Source organism: Centrocercus urophasianus, unplaced genomic scaffold (genome assembly GCF_019232065.1).
Source record: "Centrocercus urophasianus isolate 14NV4802_14NV808 unplaced genomic scaffold, USGS_Curo_1.0 seq_23, whole genome shotgun sequence".
Taxonomy (NCBI): Eukaryota; Metazoa; Chordata; class Aves; order Galliformes; family Phasianidae; genus Centrocercus; species Centrocercus urophasianus.
The window spans coordinates 6,506,010-6,524,041 of NW_024884789.1; the positions used below are offsets into that span (position 1 = coordinate 6,506,010).

At 47.5% G+C, this 18,032-nt stretch overlaps 1 protein-coding gene across 1 annotated transcript in view; it reads right to left on the reverse strand.

Annotated features, from left to right (window-relative positions):
• Positions 1 to 7,118: 7,118 nt before the first annotated feature.
• The window catches only part of NTRK3 (neurotrophic receptor tyrosine kinase 3), a 177,440-nt gene continuing 166,526 nt past the window's right edge, over positions 7,119 to 18,032 (reverse strand). The window contains exons 16-17 of the mRNA XM_042824711.1: positions 11,053 to 11,211; positions 7,119 to 7,596 (exon numbers count right to left, since the gene is read on the reverse strand). Coding sequence (XP_042680645.1) covers positions 7,411 to 7,596; positions 11,053 to 11,211 — 345 coding nt within the window. The 3' untranslated portion in view covers positions 7,119 to 7,410. The remainder of the gene's footprint in view (positions 7,597 to 11,052; positions 11,212 to 18,032) is intronic.

The window sequence follows — 18,032 nt, forward strand, 5'->3', positions numbered from 1 at the left end:
ATGCATTACAATGAGCTTTGCTGTAAAATTCACTGCACAGAGGTTAATCTAGATGTCAACATTGCCTGACAGCAGTGAAATTACTCCGGGGCAGTGCTCCTTCTGAAGTCTTAATATAACAGTCAATTCCATCCTGCCTGCAGGAAATGAAAGTTTTCTGCTTTGTGTGCGGAATCATTCGGCGCCAATTTTCTCACTGTTTGAAGTCCAGACTGTTTGTGGTCTCGGGATTCACCTCACATTAAGACTTTCGCTTCATTTAAAAACTGCTAGTCAAGTCCTGAGAACTGCAAGGACAGGAGCTGCATAGGGAGAAAGAGAAGAGGGCAGGGGAGAAGTCTTATCTTGCCTACCACTTCGAAATCAAACAGCTTCACCAGCCCTCTGTACTCAAAAGGGAGTGAATGCAGCAACTCAGCTATCTAAATATCAAGCAATATAGATTGTTAAGGTTGGAAACCAGCCGAGAGGGAGAGAAAGCGTGCAAAAAACCATATATATCTGGACCTCCCAGAGCTATGATTTTCTTTAGAGGTATTTCAGTCCTCCCCTGCTGGGACCTTGTCCTAAGAAAGCAGTAGTTCTGCAGTTAAACACCCCGACTGAACAACTGCTCAAGTTTTTAGCTGTAGGATCAGTCACTTGTGCAGGGCAGGAGATGGGTTCCCACAGAGGATTCCTGATGATGCGAGGAAGTTAGAGATGTTGTGCCTCCTTTGTCCATGGAGATATGCTAATATTGTGGGGTTACCAGAAGAAAGAGGAGACACTGCTCATTCCTTCCATGTGAAAAGACCTCTCAGATTAGGTTTGCGAGAAATTAAAGACATTGAGATGAAAGCAACTTATCAGCTCGGTTAGTTCAGCCCCTGAAAAAGGGGAAGGAAAAAAAAAAAAAATGAAATAAAGAAGCAGTAAGATTGTTTTCTTTTCTTCCTCTTTGGTCTCTTATCCCTTTTCTTGGTTCAGTTTTTCAGAGTTGCAAGCAATGGGATTCCTATCGCTCCTCTCAGGGAGCTGTTTCACTGCTCAGTAGTGTACTGGGAGGAAATAAGAAACATAGAGAAGAGACTGAATGCTCCCGCTTTCCTCTTGCAACAGAAACTGACAGCCTCTGTGTCACTCGTGACACTGCCAGTCTGAATGAATGTTTGAAGACTCCTACGTTCACCAGGCTTGAGATTCCCACATGCAGAGTGAATGGCAAAGGAAATACAGGAGACATTCCCATTTTGGGGGACTTCACAGCTGCTTAAATAAGCCTTAAATGTTACTGATGCAACAGTCTAGGAACCTTAAAGTTCATCAAGTTTGACCATTTGTGGAAAGCACAGTCTGGAGTTCTCTATTTTTGATACTCCTTTGGAGACTAGCTGCATTATATGTTACAGTTCCAAGGCCATATACTTTTCCACCAGAAAGCCACTGCATTAGAATAGGGAGCAACCCTTTCTGGGATTTGCTGAAGTATGCTTGTGCCTATCATAGAGGAGCCCTGTTGGTGTACTTAGCTTCTGGCTATTAAAGGAGCCATTGTAGCATAGCATCACAGCCAGCAGCCCATTTATGCTTCTTGTTTATGCTCACCACTGCTTTACAACAAGAGAACACACCTACAGCTGTTACAGAAGCACACGGTGTGAGCAATGGCTTTACTAGCTTAGCTGATTCCTGGCTGGATCATAGAATAGAATTGGGAAGAGACCCATGAAGGCCATCTGGTTCAGCTCCCCTGCACTGAACAGGGACACCTACAGCCCATCAGGTGCTCAGATCCCTGTCCAGCCTGACTTGCAGTGTCTCTGGGGATGGGGCACCCACCACGTCTCTGAGCAACCTGTGCCTCACCATCTTCATTGTAAAACAAACAAACAAACAACCCACAAGCAAACAAACAAAAAAAAACAAACCATTTTCCTTATAGCCAACTGAAATCTCTTCTCTTTTAGTTTGAAACAGTTTCTCCTTGTCCTCTCAACAGATAGGCATAATTCACCAAACACTTAGCTATTTGCTTTGCCTTTTGTAAGGCAAAGCTATAACATGATGGAAAATACAGCATTAATAGCAAGACAGCACAATTTTAGGCTATAGCAAATGAGAACAAGCCCAAATGTAGCAGCTGTAGGCACAGAAACAAAATAAAAAATAAAAAATAAAAAATAACCCGCTTACCTTTGGAAGACTTTCAGTGGGCAGGGATCTCCAGTGAGATACCCTTACCCCCACTGCCAACCCTGAAATGAGGTTGGGGAAGGGGTGGATCCTGCCTCCACCCCTTCTGGTCACTCAGCTGCATTGCATTGCATTACATGCACCTGAGCTCTCCTGGGTTGGCCCTGCCTTCCCACCAGGTGCTCAATCACTGCTTCAGGCCATGACTTAGCATTTCTGCTACACCTTTGTCTCCCCAGGTTGAACACACAGTGGGGCAAAGGATGTAGACATTCTATAGGGGAAAAATGGAGCCCAATTCAATAAAACTTTTTAAAATCATACTGCTAAACAGATCACTGTTTCCATGCAGATTTGCACATGAATGTCTGATGATCAGGTGTTCAGAACTACTTATGGCTTTGTAGGCTTGCAGTGACCCAGGTCTGCATTCTTTGAACCATAGCTGGAATTCAGAGAACCTCACACACTTGATTTCTAGGAATAGCCTTTCACATGAAAGAAACCAGCTCATGTATTACCATGTTCCAGTCTATGGCCTCAAAAAATAACTTCTTAATGCTGTTTTACAGTTGTATTTAGGTACCAGAAAAAGAAAATAATCACGAACAAGCGTAAACCTTGGCTGTTTTGTTTTCTGCGTGGGTAAATGGTCCCTTGCTTTTATTGGTTTCTCTCTCCTTTTTTAACCAGTACTGCCCTGTGTTACAGCTAGCTTTTTGTGGTGCTCTAGCATGTTGCTGTTTTCCTTTGCTTTTCTCTGCTTGTAAACCACTGTGCTACTTAAAATTCTATGCCACACTCCCGAAACCAGTCTCAATTTCCCAGCCCAAGATACTCGCCTTCGACAACCAGCCCTTCCCTTCCCTTGGCTTTTTTATTTCCCCACATATTTTCTCACCTTGTTCCACCCACTCCTGGGGACAAGCAGACAGCTCAAAGCTAATGATGTCTCTCAACAAGCAGCCTCTCTGAAGGCATTCCACATTTTTTGTGTTTGTCTTGCAGCACATGTTCTCAGAATCACCTGTCTGCAATTCAGCACCCCGTGGACACAGGCGCAGGCTTGAGATGAGGCAGTGCAGGCTCTTTTCTGACCCCACAGTGTATGCATCAGGGGACATTTAGAGGACCAAATGGTAAGTTTTGAGGGAGACAGCATGGGCTTCTAGTCTGGCAGATCGTTGCATGTCTTCCCTTAGCTATGCTTTAGCTTTTGTCTCTCAACCTGATAGATTATGGTGGAAGGAAAACTGTTTGGAAGAAACGAGACAGGTCACAGATGAGCCCCTAAGACTGGAGACACATTCACTGCCCACTGTTTGCAGCCCTGGCATGAGATTGCCATCTGTACCATATAGCACCTTAACCACCAAGAAGGCATTGTGTCAGTGACACCCATAGATGACAGAGTTGGTGCTTGAAAGCAGGATGCTGCTGGGCTGGGGAAGACTCCGTGGCCCCTTCTTAGCAGTGCCCAAACAAACACTGCTCCCATCTCCTTTTCAACAACCCCCTCCAGAAAGTTGCTGGTAATAAGGTCTGGTTTGCCCTAGACCTGGGTAAGACCTGTATGTGTTGCCAGCTCTCCCCTCGTGGCAGACAAGGTTGTAGGAAGTATGTCTCTTCAAAATGGAGACTGTGAACTCATTTCTCTTTGCCTCCACATACTTCCCACACTTAGATTTGTGGCATTCAGTGAGGGTTTCCCTCCAAACCTGCTCTTCTTCCTCCCTCCTCTTGCAGTGGAGCAGTGGCAGAGCCCCCACAGGAGCCCCTCTTCCTGCAGGAAAGGTACTGTCATCCATGCTGATTAGCAGCTCCACTTTTGCTCCAAGGAAAGTCCTTCTTGAAATGAGGTCTCAAGGTTCACCAGGAACTCAGCACGGACACTTTCCCTCTTCCCATCCAAAATTGTCAGACCAAAAAGGGATGCAGCAGTTTCAGTCATGTCTCCAAAACAAAACTGAGCCTTCCCTCCCTCCCCACCAATAAACCTCCATCCAGCAGCACCAGCCCACTGGGCATAACGCAGCAGCTGCTGGGAGCCAGCTCTGCAGCACTTCTTATTCTACTCTTCTAAGCAATTGTTCCCGATGAGCTCTGACAAAAAGACCTTCTGTCAAAGCAGTCATTGCACTTGGTGGGGCTAATGGTAAAGCAGTCAGACAGCCTGAACCTTGGTCTCAGCCATTTCACATCTTCTGGTGGCCCATCTCCTTGCCTCTCATTGACCATTTATTCCTAACCACGTTGCACCAAATCCAGGTGTGATGCTCGGCTCCTGAGCTCACCTCAATGTCAGGAGAGTACAAAGAGCTGGCAAAGGAACGTGTAGTGGTGTTGGAGGACACAAGGAGGAAAGGAGGATGGAAAGGAGAATATAGCTGTTGTGCAGAATAGTTATAAGGGAATAAGCATTGACTATGGAAACACGGAGACTGTAGGTAATCTGCCTGTGTAAAGGCCAGAGAAATTGGCTGAAAGAGAAATGAGTAAGAGCAAGAGGGGAGTGTGGACAAAACAGTGGTTTTGCACAATCTGGCACTGTGCCTGAGAGCCACAAGAGCAAGAGACCATTTGGGGTGTGGGGTAGGCAGCCCCAGAGAAGAGTTTTCTTTTGGAGGCACTGGGCTAGTACCACCATCACGTATTTTTCCCTGGATAGTCTCCAGTCCTTTTAGCCAAAGCAGCCTACACACAAAAAGAGCCATTTCAGATCTGGCAACTTTTCGACTAATCTTTCTCACTTCAAAGATGAACCTAAGTTGTAGATGAGGAAAACTAGATATCCTCTCCCAACAGAGCGAGTAGCTGCTACGGAGGGGTGGCATGGCACCTTGTTTGTGTGTGTGGACTGCCATTTCACACCCTGACCCTGACCATACCACCTTTGGTGCCCATGCTGTGAGCTGCTGGTGTCTGTCCAGTGGCAGTCTGTCCAGCCTCTGCTGCGTGAGACTGGCTCTCTGTGATTTAACAGAAAGGGGAAGGTTGCACGTTTTTACTGCCACCCATCCTCTCTCACTCTGAGCTTGAGGTGCTCTTTGTACAAGCACAGTCTAAACCCACAGCCTCCACAAACCCTGTAGCAGCTTCCCCTGCCCCACTTGAAACCTTAAGCGAAGTCATGCCAGAGCCAGGGGTAGGAGGTAGAGATTGACAGGAGACAGAGAGGTTGAGGAGGGATGCAAAATCTTCTCTTTCAGTAGCCAGCTGTAATAAGGTCTCAGGCTCATGCATCTTCTCTTGCATCCTGGCCCTGAACACTGCTCTGGCCATGGGGAAGGAGTCAAGATCCCATCTCCATCGCCTCCTCCCCTGTCTGCATTCCCTTTCAGATGAGAACCACATCGGAGCAGGTTATTTTTGTGCTGGCAATTGTCGCCTTCTCAATTGCCTTCACGGTGCCTGTGGCGCCTGCTCACTGCCTCCTGAGAGCATCTGCCAGGCTGAGGTTCCCCCTCAGCCTCCACTATTTAGAGGAAAAAAACAACCCAAGGAAGGTTTTGTTTTCTCAGCCCGGCCTGGATGGGCAAGATTCATTTCTGACTCAGTCTTTCCCCGGGTCAGGATAATATCCTGCATGAGGAAGATGGGTTTTAGGGAGGATGCCTCAGCCTCTCCATGGCTGTCCCCAGCACCCCCTGTTGCTGCCTGTCAGGCCTTTATCCTCATTGAGATGCAAGGCTGGCTGCTGCAGCCATCCGCTGAGCTGTCTGCTCCTGGAGGCACCTTCCCCTCATTCCCCTCCTCCTCCCGGGGCTGCCTGTGGAGCTATTCTTCAGCCTCTGCATTTCACAACAGCTCAAAGGCAGATGCATCAATCCTTTCAGGGGATGGGGACGTGAGGAGAATTGCAAGGGGTCTGCAGGCAGGTGTTGGGAGGTTCCCAGCCATCTCGCTAGCCTTGTCCCCTTCCCTGGCCTCAAGCTGGCTTGTGCCTAAGGCTTGGACTAAGGCATGGGGCAGGGATGGGGAAGGGAAGAGGATGAGGAGGGAGGGCACTGGGATATGCTGACCCCAAAGGCATGCCCAGCTGTGATGCGGGCACTCTTCCAGCTACATGCTGCAGCCTTCCCTCAAACAGGGAACAGGGGATGCAACCCTATCTGCTGAGGGTTTGCACTAATTTGGCTGTGGCTTGGTACCAATCCCATGGCCCCACAAAAATGAAGGGTGGGGAGAAAAGGCAGGGATGGGGGGTTAAGGGGTTCCTCCCAGCTTCACCATCTCCACTGGGCACTGAGACGAACGGCACTCCTGTCTTGCATGCCGCAATGGGTTGGGATGAATCAGGAATGGGTCTCCAGGACCCCCCTCAGCAGGGGGGAGGGGTTCAGTTCCACTGTAGAGGGAGGAGGGAGGGCTGGGCCCATCCGATGCGCTGGCTGCGGGTGGGCAGCTGGTTCCCGGTGTGTTATACCCGTAGGTGCCACAATCCTTTGACTGTGTGTTTGAAAGCCTTGAGTCTATACAGTTAAGAATCAGCAAATTAGAAAAATTGTCCTGAAATGTCGAAGGGAAGAAAAAGGCAGAGAGGGACAGGGAAGGATGGAGAGGGAAGAAAAATTTGGTAAAAGAGAATTTGTTCAGGGGCACTGCCCTGTCTTTGTGCCCATCACCTGTGGGCTGGGAAGAAGGAAGGGAGGCAAGGACAAGAAGGGAGGACTGATTTCACACATTCAGTGCATATCATATCATACAACCAGGGCAGGGCTTTCCTCCCAGAGCACCAACTCAGGCTAACACTGCTGCCATAGCCAGACTCGAGCCCTGCCCAGCAGCCCGAGCCATACTCACAGCAGGATGACAACTCACTGCTTCATTGCTCGGGGGAAAGATACCTTCTCCTTTCTTTCTTTCCTTTTTTTTTTTTTTTAATTATATATATATATATATATATAAGTACTTTTTCTCCCTTGTTTCTTTTTTTTTCTTTTTAAAGTCTTATAATTTTCTGTAACAGCAGCTTCTTTCTGTATTGGTGTAGAAGTTATATAGAGAGAGATATTTATAAATATATATAAGCCAAACTGCCTTACAGGTCTTTGTTTTCTGGGAATTTTGTTGGTTTGCTTTTTGTTTTGTTTTGTTTTCAGTGTTGTATGTGTAGCAGGCACTTGAGTTTATATGAAGATGTTTGTTTGGGAGCTGAGGGGCAAAGGACTTGGGAAGGGGAGAGGGAAGGAAGGACGGAAGGAAGGATCAGGGACTTTTGACAAGTGGCCACTGCTAGCCAAGGATGTCCAGGTAGATTGGTGTGGCCTTGCCCAGAGCATGGAGGATCTTGTAGATCTCCTTGATGTTGAGCCGTTGCTGAGGTTCTCTCTGCCAGCAGCCCAACATGATGTCGTAAACCTCCTTGGGGCAGACTCGAGGTCTTTCCAGAACTCGGCCTTGGGTAATGCACTCAATGACCTGAAAGAAAAAAAGAAAAAGAAACGCTGAATAAAAAGCTGGGCAGTTCCTGGATGATATCCTGTCCTGGATCGTGTTCTGTCCCAGATGCTACTTGACTAATGTGGTGCCATTTTGAATCATAAAATAGCTTAGGTTGGAAAGGACCTTAAACCCATCCATTCCCAACCCCCTGCCATGGTCTGGTTGCCCTCACCAGCTCAGAGCCGCCCTGGGCCCCATCCAACCTTGCCTTGGGCACCTCCAGGGATGGGACATACACAGCTCTATGGGCAACCTGTGCCAGGGCTTCATTTAGGGAATGGGAATGCTGAGGAGCCAAGAAGTTTACGAATCCTCGTTGCTCACCTGTTTGTGAATCATTAATGATGGTTTAACATTGAAAAGTTTGTTTCCTTCTGCAACCTTGCCTCTTGCTCTTTTGACACCTATCTACTTTAATGCACCCTCCAGACAGGAGGTCACAAGCAAATTACGTGAAGTTTTAATTGAAGTTGTCAGTACTTTCCTGATAATTGAAGAAAGAAAATAAAAAGCCTTTAAATTCACAAGCTAAATTAATATTTTCGTATTTTACACAGCTGAAATGCAGTTTTATTTCCCTGAAAATTGAGAGCCCTTTCCATTGCAAAGCCCAGGAGAGTTCTACGAGAGAGTTCAGCACATCTCTTTCTACCTTCATCTCCAAGGGCAGCTTTGCCTCATTTTGCGATAGAAAAGCAGCTGGAAAAAAAAAAAAATAATAATAGCATTTCATCTCATATCACATCTTTGCTAGAGAAAAAAAGACCTGCAGTGCTAACGCTCTGCTCTGGATCAGGTCAGTGCTGCTAATGAGAGAAATGTGAGCTCTTGGACAGCATGAAATGCTATTCAGAAGTATGCCACTGGCATCCCCTAAGTGTCTGTGTTTTGCTTACTGGAGGAATGGATGCAGAGGAAACCATGGCATGATTTGTCAGGGAGCTGCCATTACCTCCTGCCCTCCTTGGTTGGAGCTGATAAGTCCCAGCGTCGCGGAGCACGAGTGACCTGCCACGCTCTGCAGACAAACGCAGAGCCCAAGCAGTGTGTTGAGGGAAGCCACCCAGTGAGGGGTGTTTGGAATGTATCATTTATGAATAGTAATGGACTTGCTGCACAGCTCAGCAGATACTTATCACCTTAGTGCTTGCAAATAAATGCAGAGGGGGGAGATTAGGAGCTGCTTAAAGCGGACCGAGGAGGATGCAGTGTGGAGAAGAGCCTGCATGGCTTTAAGGCTGTCGGCAGTGTTGACATATGGGAGAGGTTGAAGGTAACTTATGGTTTCTGGCAGGCATCCTAAATGTACACAGGAGCCCAGTAGCGGGTCCTGCCTCTCCAGGACAACAGAAGGGCATGGACAGAAGCTAATGCACTGTCTGAGGCTCTCAGATGAAGTGGCTCCTTGCCTCATCCCTCTGCTGAGAAAGGATCTTTCTGCCAGCCTTGAACAAACTTGCTAAAAGTGTTCTGGAGACCATGCAGAACCTGCAGGAGGGATTATGCTCACCTTGCTAATGGCCTCACCCAAGGGACTGGTGCTTGGCCAGCTGTGCTGTAGGGCTGCGGAGCCACTTCTCTGATGCCCATGTGGAAGAGCTGGTAGAGGCAGCAGCTCTGCACACTTCTCCAAAAGAGTGGTGCTGCACTGGCATGGGCTGCACAGGGAGATGGCAGAGTCACCATCCCTGGAGATGTTCAGGAAGTGTAAAGATCTGGCACTGAGGCACCTGGTCAGTGGTCAGGTGGGGATGAGCTGATGATTGGACTAGATGACCTTTGAGGTCTTTTCAACCAGAATGCTTTTGTGATTCTATGGTAGGAAAGCCAATACAGCTGCAGATCCTAACTAGCTCTTCTCCTGTAAGACATGGGGCACATTTCTGAGTCCTATTACCTGCAAAGGAAACTGAGGCATGGAGGCAGCTGAGCTCTCTTCCAGAATGCCTCTCCCCTGGGTAGGAGCTACATGTGCTCATTTGTGTTTGTATTTACTTTCCTAGGGAAATGCAAGAGCAGCTCATTAAGTAGCGTGACAAATAACTTCTGTCGCTGTCTATTCCATTGTTTGTGTCTCTAAAATGTTTGCGTGTGCTACTTTGGGATATACAGTCAGGCCCCATTGAGCACACGAATGGGCGAGTATTAGAGATGTAAAGCAACACCTTGGATTTGCCATCTCTGCAACTCACTTAATTAAGGGATCTGTATCCAGAAAGCAGAAAATGTCTGTTTCTCATTACAAAAGGTGAAATTTCTGAAATCCATTAGATACACAGTAGGATGAAAATTTGCAAGGTTCCCACGCACTGCTCTGTCAATGCATCTTGCTCCTCTTCCATCATACCCCCTGCTATTCCGAGCAAAAATCTTCCAAAGCATTTCTGCTGATGTGCCTCAAACCTCAGCTCTGACACTGCTAATGCTAGCCATCCTTCCCTCAACTTTTTTTATAGCGCAGCCCTACACTGACGGGTTGCAGCTTTTATTACTCAAAGAAATAACAAGGACAAACTATCCCCCCCCTTGGGTCCCATCCTCAGTGAACAGGGGCAAACCACAGAATAGGTATCCCTGTGACAAACAGACCCAAAGAAGTGTGCCATGTGCCATCTAACGTGCTTCAAACACTTTGTCAGAAAATGAAGAATGCAGTAAGAGCTTCAGGTATAAAATAAGGCGAAGGAGAGCAGAGGACATGCAGAACATCACACATCCCAGCAATAATTTGTGTTTTGCGTCAGCACCCAAGATGGCTATTACGGAGGTATGTCAGGAATTTGGAAAGCAGAGACCAGGGATGACCCATGGCTTTGGCAGAGCTCTTTCATTCCTGCATGCCTCAATTTCTCCAGCTCTCAATGGAGATAATTAAGCTTCTCCTGTAAGAAGACAGGCTGAGGGAGCTGGGCTTGTTTAGCCTGGAGAAAAGAAGGCTGCAGGGTGACCTCCTCCTAAAGGGAGCCTACAAACAGGAGGGGAATCAACTCTTTGAAAGGGTAGATAACAGCTGGACAAGGGGAAATGGTTTTAAGTTGAGGGAGGGAAGATTTGGGTTGGATGTCAGGGGAAAGTTCTTTACTGTGAGAGTGGTGAGGTGCTGGAACAGCTGCCCAGAGAGGTTGTGGATGCCCCATCCCTAGAGGTGATCAAGGCCAGATTGGATAGGGCCCTGGGCAACCTGGTCTAGCATTAAATGGGGAGGTTGGTGGCCCTGCCTGTGACAGGGGATTTGGAGATTCATGATCCTTGAGGTCCCTTCCAACCCTGGCCATTCTGTGATTCTATGATTTTTATCTCTATGCCTGAAAAACAACATAGTAAGGAACTCTCATGGGTGCCAAGGTGGGAACAATTAGTGCATGAGAAGTCTGGAAAGGAGAGATGGTAACAAACACAATTTCCAGCTGAGGTATCTCAGCACTGTTGTACCTCTGTGTTCGAGAGCTGAAACCAGGGCTGCTTCCCATAGGTGAAGATCTCCCAGAGGATCACCCCGAAGCTCCAGACGTCACTCTCCGTTGTGAACTTCCTGTACATGATGCTCTCCGGAGGCATCCAGCGGATAGGCAGCATGGTGTGTCCTCCAACCTGCATGAGGAAAAAGGCATGAGGAGATCTGAGGACCTGAAGAAGCACTCAGCTCTGATGGAATATGGACGGACTTGGGGCCTCCCCATGAGATACATCAACACGGAGCTGCTCAAAAGACCTGGGTTGGATACAGCCTCCCCGACCGCCCATGGGCTTAACCGCCAGTCCCACCTGGTTAGCACGATGGATAGGGAGTGAAATGTATCAAGACAAATGATGTCCCCTCCTCCCCAAATGGGCTTGTAAAGTAAAAAAACAACAAAATGCCAAGGGTGTCCTCAAACCCTACAGTGATGAACCAGGAGGTAAGGCAAGGAGCAGAGTGTTCTGCGGGGTGCTGCAGTGGGTTTTGCAGGGCCTCAGCACCCACCAGAAATACAGAGCAGGGTTTGCTGCTCCTTGCTGAGGCTTGCTAAAAGCTGAATGCAAGCCTGTGCTCATCACCTAATTGTGTGAAAGATGTTGTGCTCGTAAAATTGTGCTACAGGCCTTTTTGAAGAGTGCTATGAATATGTAAATGACTGCAGGACCGCAATGCAAAAAGGAGGCCTGTTTGTAAAGAATAGGCTTGTGCATGCAGGGATATGCCCAGTGGTTAATGGAGGTAGGAAAGCCAGTTCTTTGGAGAGCTTGGAAATGGAGGAGGCCAAAGGTGAAGTCCCGTTGGAGTATTCAGAGAGAAAGGTTCTTTCTCCATCAGGGTCTGCAGCCTTTCAGTATCTAGTGGGGATATAAGAAAGAAGGGGGCAGACACTTTAGCAGAGCCTGTTGCGATAGGACAAGAGGAAATGGTTTCTAACTAAAAAAAGGAGAGATTTAGATTAGATATAAGGAAGAAGTTTATACAATAAGGGTGGTGAGGCACTGGCACAGGTTGCCCAGAGAGGTGGTGGGTGCCCCATCCCTGCAGACACTGCAGGTCAGGCTGGATCAGAGCACCTGATCAGCCGTGGGTGTCCCTGTTCAGTGCAGGGGAGTTGGACCAGACGGCCTTGAAGGGTCCCTTCCAACTCAGATGATCCTATGATTCAGTAGGCACGTGAATGCAGCAGGTGAACGCACGCAAACAGCTTGAAAGCAGATGGATATACCTTCAGATTCACTAGAGATTTCTAAACAAGTGTGTCTAAGCAGGGCAAATTTTTTTTCTCTCTTCTGTCCTACACAAGAAGCACCATCTGTGGGGAAGCAGCTAATTGAGAAGCCTAGCCGGTGCAGGGAGCCACACAGCCACCAGTCCGGCACTTCTTTCTGCTGAGGATGAAGTGGCTGAGGGCTTAGCGGTGATGAGAGATGGGGCTTTTGTGGTGCTGCTTGGCAGCCTGCTCGCCTCATTTTGGACACCAAAACAGCAATTGCTAATTACCTGGTAGCACTGTGGCTGATTCAGACAGGCAGAAATCTCTCTTTATCCTATGAAGGATTTGGGGGAGAAAATTTCTAGGATTTCTGCATATGTGTGGCTACTCAAAATAATGAGATTGTTGCATGCTTGTTTGAGTGAAAATCTTTCTCCTACAAACAGAACTCTCTCCCAAGCTCCTGGTTTCCCCACATTCCCACAGGTTTCTTCGCCTGATTAAAACTGAACCAGTGTGAGAAGGGGCGAGTACAAAGGCAAGCCCCATTTCTTGGAAGCAGGAGGGACAGTGCTGTGGGAGCAGTGCTGGAACAGGCTGTGAGATGGGTCTGATGCTTAGCAGTTCTCTGCATGGAGGATACCAGCCAGATTCCTCTGAGGTCTGCCAGCATTCAGACCTGGGCTCACAGCACTGCGCTCAGAGGTCTGTGGACCTGCTCCTACCTCACAAACAGCCTCCTGCTGCAAAAGGGAGAAGCAGTTCAAAAGGTCTCAGGAGCATCTTTCATTCCTAAGTGCAGAAATACTCAGAACTGCAATGCATGGAGATAAAACTCCTTGCAGCTCTACACTTCCCATGCAGAGTCGCTGTAGCTGGCGTGGTCAAAGCTTGCTGCTCTGAACTCCCTTAATGGAAGTGGAAATGTTCTTTTCTTTGTTCCTTTGAAACCCTGGTTGCAATTTTAGCTCCTTCCTTCATTTCTAGCTTTTACAAGTTGCTTTCTGTTCTAGTGAAGGGCTCCAAGGAAATGTTATCGATAGAACACGACATACATCAAACTTGATTGTTGCAGAAATTGTTTTGAGCTAATGCTTATTTTTTTCCCCTTAAGTAGCCCTAGCTCTCTTATTTTTCCAGCAGTCTCAAGATGATTACTTATTACAAAGCTCTCTACATTTGCAATATCCTGAATCTTGGAGAATCACCAGAGATTACAGCTAACACAATGCATTGAGCCCATCTCACACTCTTTTGAACCGATCTAGTGGCAATCAGAATCTATGAACCAGATCCTCAGCCTACACAAGCAGCTCAAGCAGTACTGCCTGCATGGGATTGCCCTGAGTCACACCACTTGAGAGTGGCCCTGAAAGCAGCACAGAAGCCAGTAACCCCATCTTAGCTGTAATAAAGTATAATGCAGTCGAGGTCTTTCATCTCCTCCACACACATCTGGGTGACAAAGTGCCAGTAAAGCGACATGCACAGTCAATAGCTGTCCCAGGAACGTGACAACACAATCTTGGCTAAGCTCATGTGGTAGAGTCCAGCAACTGTCAAATATTCATCTTCACCCTCAGTGTCATGTGAGACTTGTCAAGTCTGGAGAGTGTCGTGTCTTACTAAAAATAAATCCAGTAGTAATGAGTACATTCATTTGGGGGGAAACATAAAATGAAGCAACGCCCAGCACTGCTTGGATAACAACATGTGGTTCAGATGTGTTCATCGGTGGGAACCTCAGAAGTATCCTCTGCATCTCCAATAGGGTGTCACATTTTTGAGAGCACATGCTGGGAGATCCCATCCACCTAGGTGCAATTCCCAAGGCTGCTACAGATGCAGTGCCCTCAGACAGCAGCACTGACACATCTCTCCCAAAGGCACTACACAGCCTGGAAGAGAGTTTTGCTTTCAAGTAAATACAACAAGTAAATCCTCTGCTGTTCCCCCCCTTAAATCCTGATGCTGCCAAGCTCACCCTTTTTCCTTGTTATTTTAATGCTTCACAGACCTGCAGACTGGCCTCTTTATCCCATTGCCATGGCTGTCGAGCTTCACTTGACATTTTTAGCTCTCTAACTTTCTCTCCCTAGATCAACTCCCCATGCCCACATTGACATGTTTTCCCCACTGCTTCGCTCTTTCACTTTGCAGTACTATCCTAGTAATAAATAGAGCAATCAGCACGCATCCTCTCAGCTGCCAAAGTTGCCTTTGTCTGTCTCCATCTCCAAATTGCAATATCATCTCCATCGCTTCCTAACGGATACTCACAAGGGCATGACCTGGGCTACAACCACATGTTGGGTATGGCACATGTTTGGGATGCTCCAGGGCACCAGGGCTGTGCTCTGAAGCCTCATTACATGCTTGAGCCCACAGACTGCGAGATAAGCAGCCGCTCCCTTGGAGCAGCTCATTGCTGTGTTACAGCTGAACCTTGGGGAGCTGGGGGAGGTTGGGGAAAGGGCAGCGTTAATGGCCATTAGGGAGAGAGATAATTACTTAATGCTAGTACAGCAATTTGAAGATGTAAAGCTATATAAGTGCTACGTACACGTAGCATTGTAAGGCTCTAGGTTTGTCTGCTAGGAAGGAAAGTTGGTGTCTAGGGAAAGAGTTCTCCTTGTCCCAGCTTTCTGAATGACATCCGGCTGATTAGGAAAGGAAGATGACACATCTTCCCCGATGAGCCTGGCAGCGCTGCAGCAGGTAGTGGAACAGCAGTGTTCAGCAAAGGCAGTGCAATATACAGAGAGAACACAGACAATCAAAACCAGAGCAGGGCTCTGGGAGAAAACCCTCAGGAGAACTTTGGATGCGTGGGAATGCAGCTCTCAAAGCAGTAACAGGTGGGTGTTGGTAGGCAGTCCCACGTTCTCCTTCCTGAACCCTACTAGCTCTGGGATCACACCCCAAAGCATCCCCTAAACCCTACCCACCATGAGAACCTTGTTGCTATTTCTCTCCAGGAGAATGCACTCAACACATCACCTCTTTCTAGACCTAGTGATAAGACACACATTCCCTGACTGCTGTAGATTTGCATGACCTGGGCTCTTCTTTAGTTGAAGACCTGGCTGCCATCCCAGGCTGGGCTGCACAGGAACATATGTCCTAAGAGCTGTATGGTCCTGGGAAATGCTCTGCCCTGACTCCTTCCTTCCATCAGCTCTGGGTCCAGCAGAACTGAGGCAGTTCTGTGTCCTCTCGGCAGTTCACGTGCGTGAGTCCTGATAGATTCCCGGGCACCTTGTGCAAAGCAGAGGGATTAATTCTGACATGCAGACTGATCTGAGCTTTGCTGAACATTAGCTGTCCCATAGTTCATGGCCTCAACTGTCACCTTGCCAAGCTCGTAAGTCCCTAAGTAGTTTACATTAGAGATAGCTGCATTTAAGTGCACGTTGTGACTGGATGTGATTCCCCAGTACTTTGTCTGTAATTTCCTTTCTGTTTCATTGGAAAGAAATGCGTTAGCTATATCTTTGACAGCACCATTTCAAGAATTACCCTCCAAAATCCCAAAGCTCTTCTCCTGACTCTGAAAAGCCTGAAGCAGTACCAGCCCTGAGCTGAGACTGAAGCCTTAGTTGCCCCCTCCTCTTCAAAGCTATTCTAAAGATGTTCCTGAAAACAGTCTCAGCACAGCTCCTGCCTTCAGGTCCTGTGCCTTTGCTGTTCCCATTGCGCTCAATATGGGCTTAAAAACAGTTAACAAGCAGCAAAAAGCTTCTGACAACTATTTCAGCTTAATTGTGTCTGCACTCTGCATGTGCCCTATATACACCATGCATTACTCTGCACGCCTGCTCTGCTGTCCCAGAATGGCAGACCTGAACCCACCATCACCCTGCAGCCAACCATTTCTCCCTGGCAGCCTGCTGTCTGCTTCACCAGTGAGCAAAGACACCTTACAGTACGTAGAAGGTTTCAGAAGGTTTACATGGTACAAAGTGACCTGTCACTGTGTGTCCTGCATGCCTACAGCTGCACTGGGTGTCCCACACAGCCCAAAGCAGGGAAGATGCAGGTCACCACTGCCTGAGGGCTGGACTTGTGCAGGGAAAGGAACCAAATGTCCCCGCTGTGAGGCGATGGGAAGAGCCAGATGGATTTGCTGAGGAGCAGGGAGAGCTCCGCAGGGTTAACACAACGCTGAGATGGGGGTGAAACCTTCCTGCTGTCAGTAGAACTGTTTGGCAAGGGAATGTTTCTTCCCCCCCAGACGCATGTACTGTGTTTAAACACGAGTCTAAGAATAAAGCCTGCCATTGACATTGTTTTTCCTTCCTTCATTTAGCAATCTCGTTGCTTTATGACCTGTAATTCTGAATCGCCTTGAAATCAAGTGGTATAATTTGCAAGCAGGGACAGTGGCCTTTCTCCCCTTTCCCCTCATTTCTGCTCCACTGAGTGTGTTTTAATCCCACGGTTTCCTGCATTCCTAATGAGCCATTAACAAGCTGCCAATTACTTATGCAAATGACAGGGGGAGGGCAGAATTGGAGGGGTGGCTGTAGCTAGAGGTAAATTCTGCTACCTCAAAAAGGCCTGAGATAAATCACTGCTTCTCCAAGAGCTGCCGGTACCCAAGAGTCCTCTCAGTTATATTATCTGCCATCTAAAAATGCCAGAGGTAATGCAGAGGATGGTTAAGAAAAGGGAAACAGAGGAGTAATCGTGCATCTATTTTTAATTATGTTTACCAATAATCTATTTGGTGCGTTCGTTACCATAGCTCATTCCTCCTCTCTCTTCCCATAACTCAGAGCATCGCTACCCACTGCTAGGAGAGGGGTCTGCCAAAAATCATGATCTCCAACATGAACACAGCACATGGATTGCGAGGACCTTGGGCCACGCTCATCAGTTGGGAAGGGACAGGGGCAGAGTAACTGTAGCTTGCAAAGCAAATGGTGCTGGGCTGGTTCAGTGGGCTGCTATGCAGATGGTGACCTCAGTGGTCTTCTGCTCCACAGCCCTAATATGGGCACCTCATTTACAGCATTAAACCCCTTTGAACTCCTGTCACCATGTAGCCAGTTTGTCAGGCACCACATGGGCTGACCAATTTGTTTCCACCAGGTAGGAGACGCTGCACGTTTTTAGGGCAGACCTGCTCAAGGATGTGCCAATACCCATGAAACAGCACAGCTATCAGCTGGTTCCAACTTCAAAGGGAATCCATACTCTGCAAAGACTGCGAGTAGCAACAGAAATCGTCCATGACTGATCTGCATTATCATTTTGCAGTGAGCTGGTAATACTACAAGAAGTACTTAATAGCCTAAACACTAATCAGATAGAGGCTAAGTTAAACCATCATAATGTAAGAAACACATCCATCAGGATTCTACTCGTTTGGCGACACAGAGAATGCAAATCAGCTCAATTTCTGGCTCCAGAAAGTAGGAAGAAGATTTGACTAATAAATCCTAACCTGCTAATATAAAAATGAAGTCTCAAAGTGGCCTAAGAAACGTAGCCTAGGAAATAGTACCAATAAAGTGCTTGCATATGCTATCACTCTCTAATAAAATATTTTCAGATTGGTATCTCATAATCTCCCCTTCCATCGTCCCTCTCTCTGTCTTGACAGTGCCTCCCCTCTGGGTAACCAGTAATGCTCTTTCTCTGTAGCCAGAGCCATTCTAAATAACAACTCTACATGATTTAGATAAGACTCCATTACTTAACTTCTGGATGTCGGATAACCAGTTCAACTGCCTT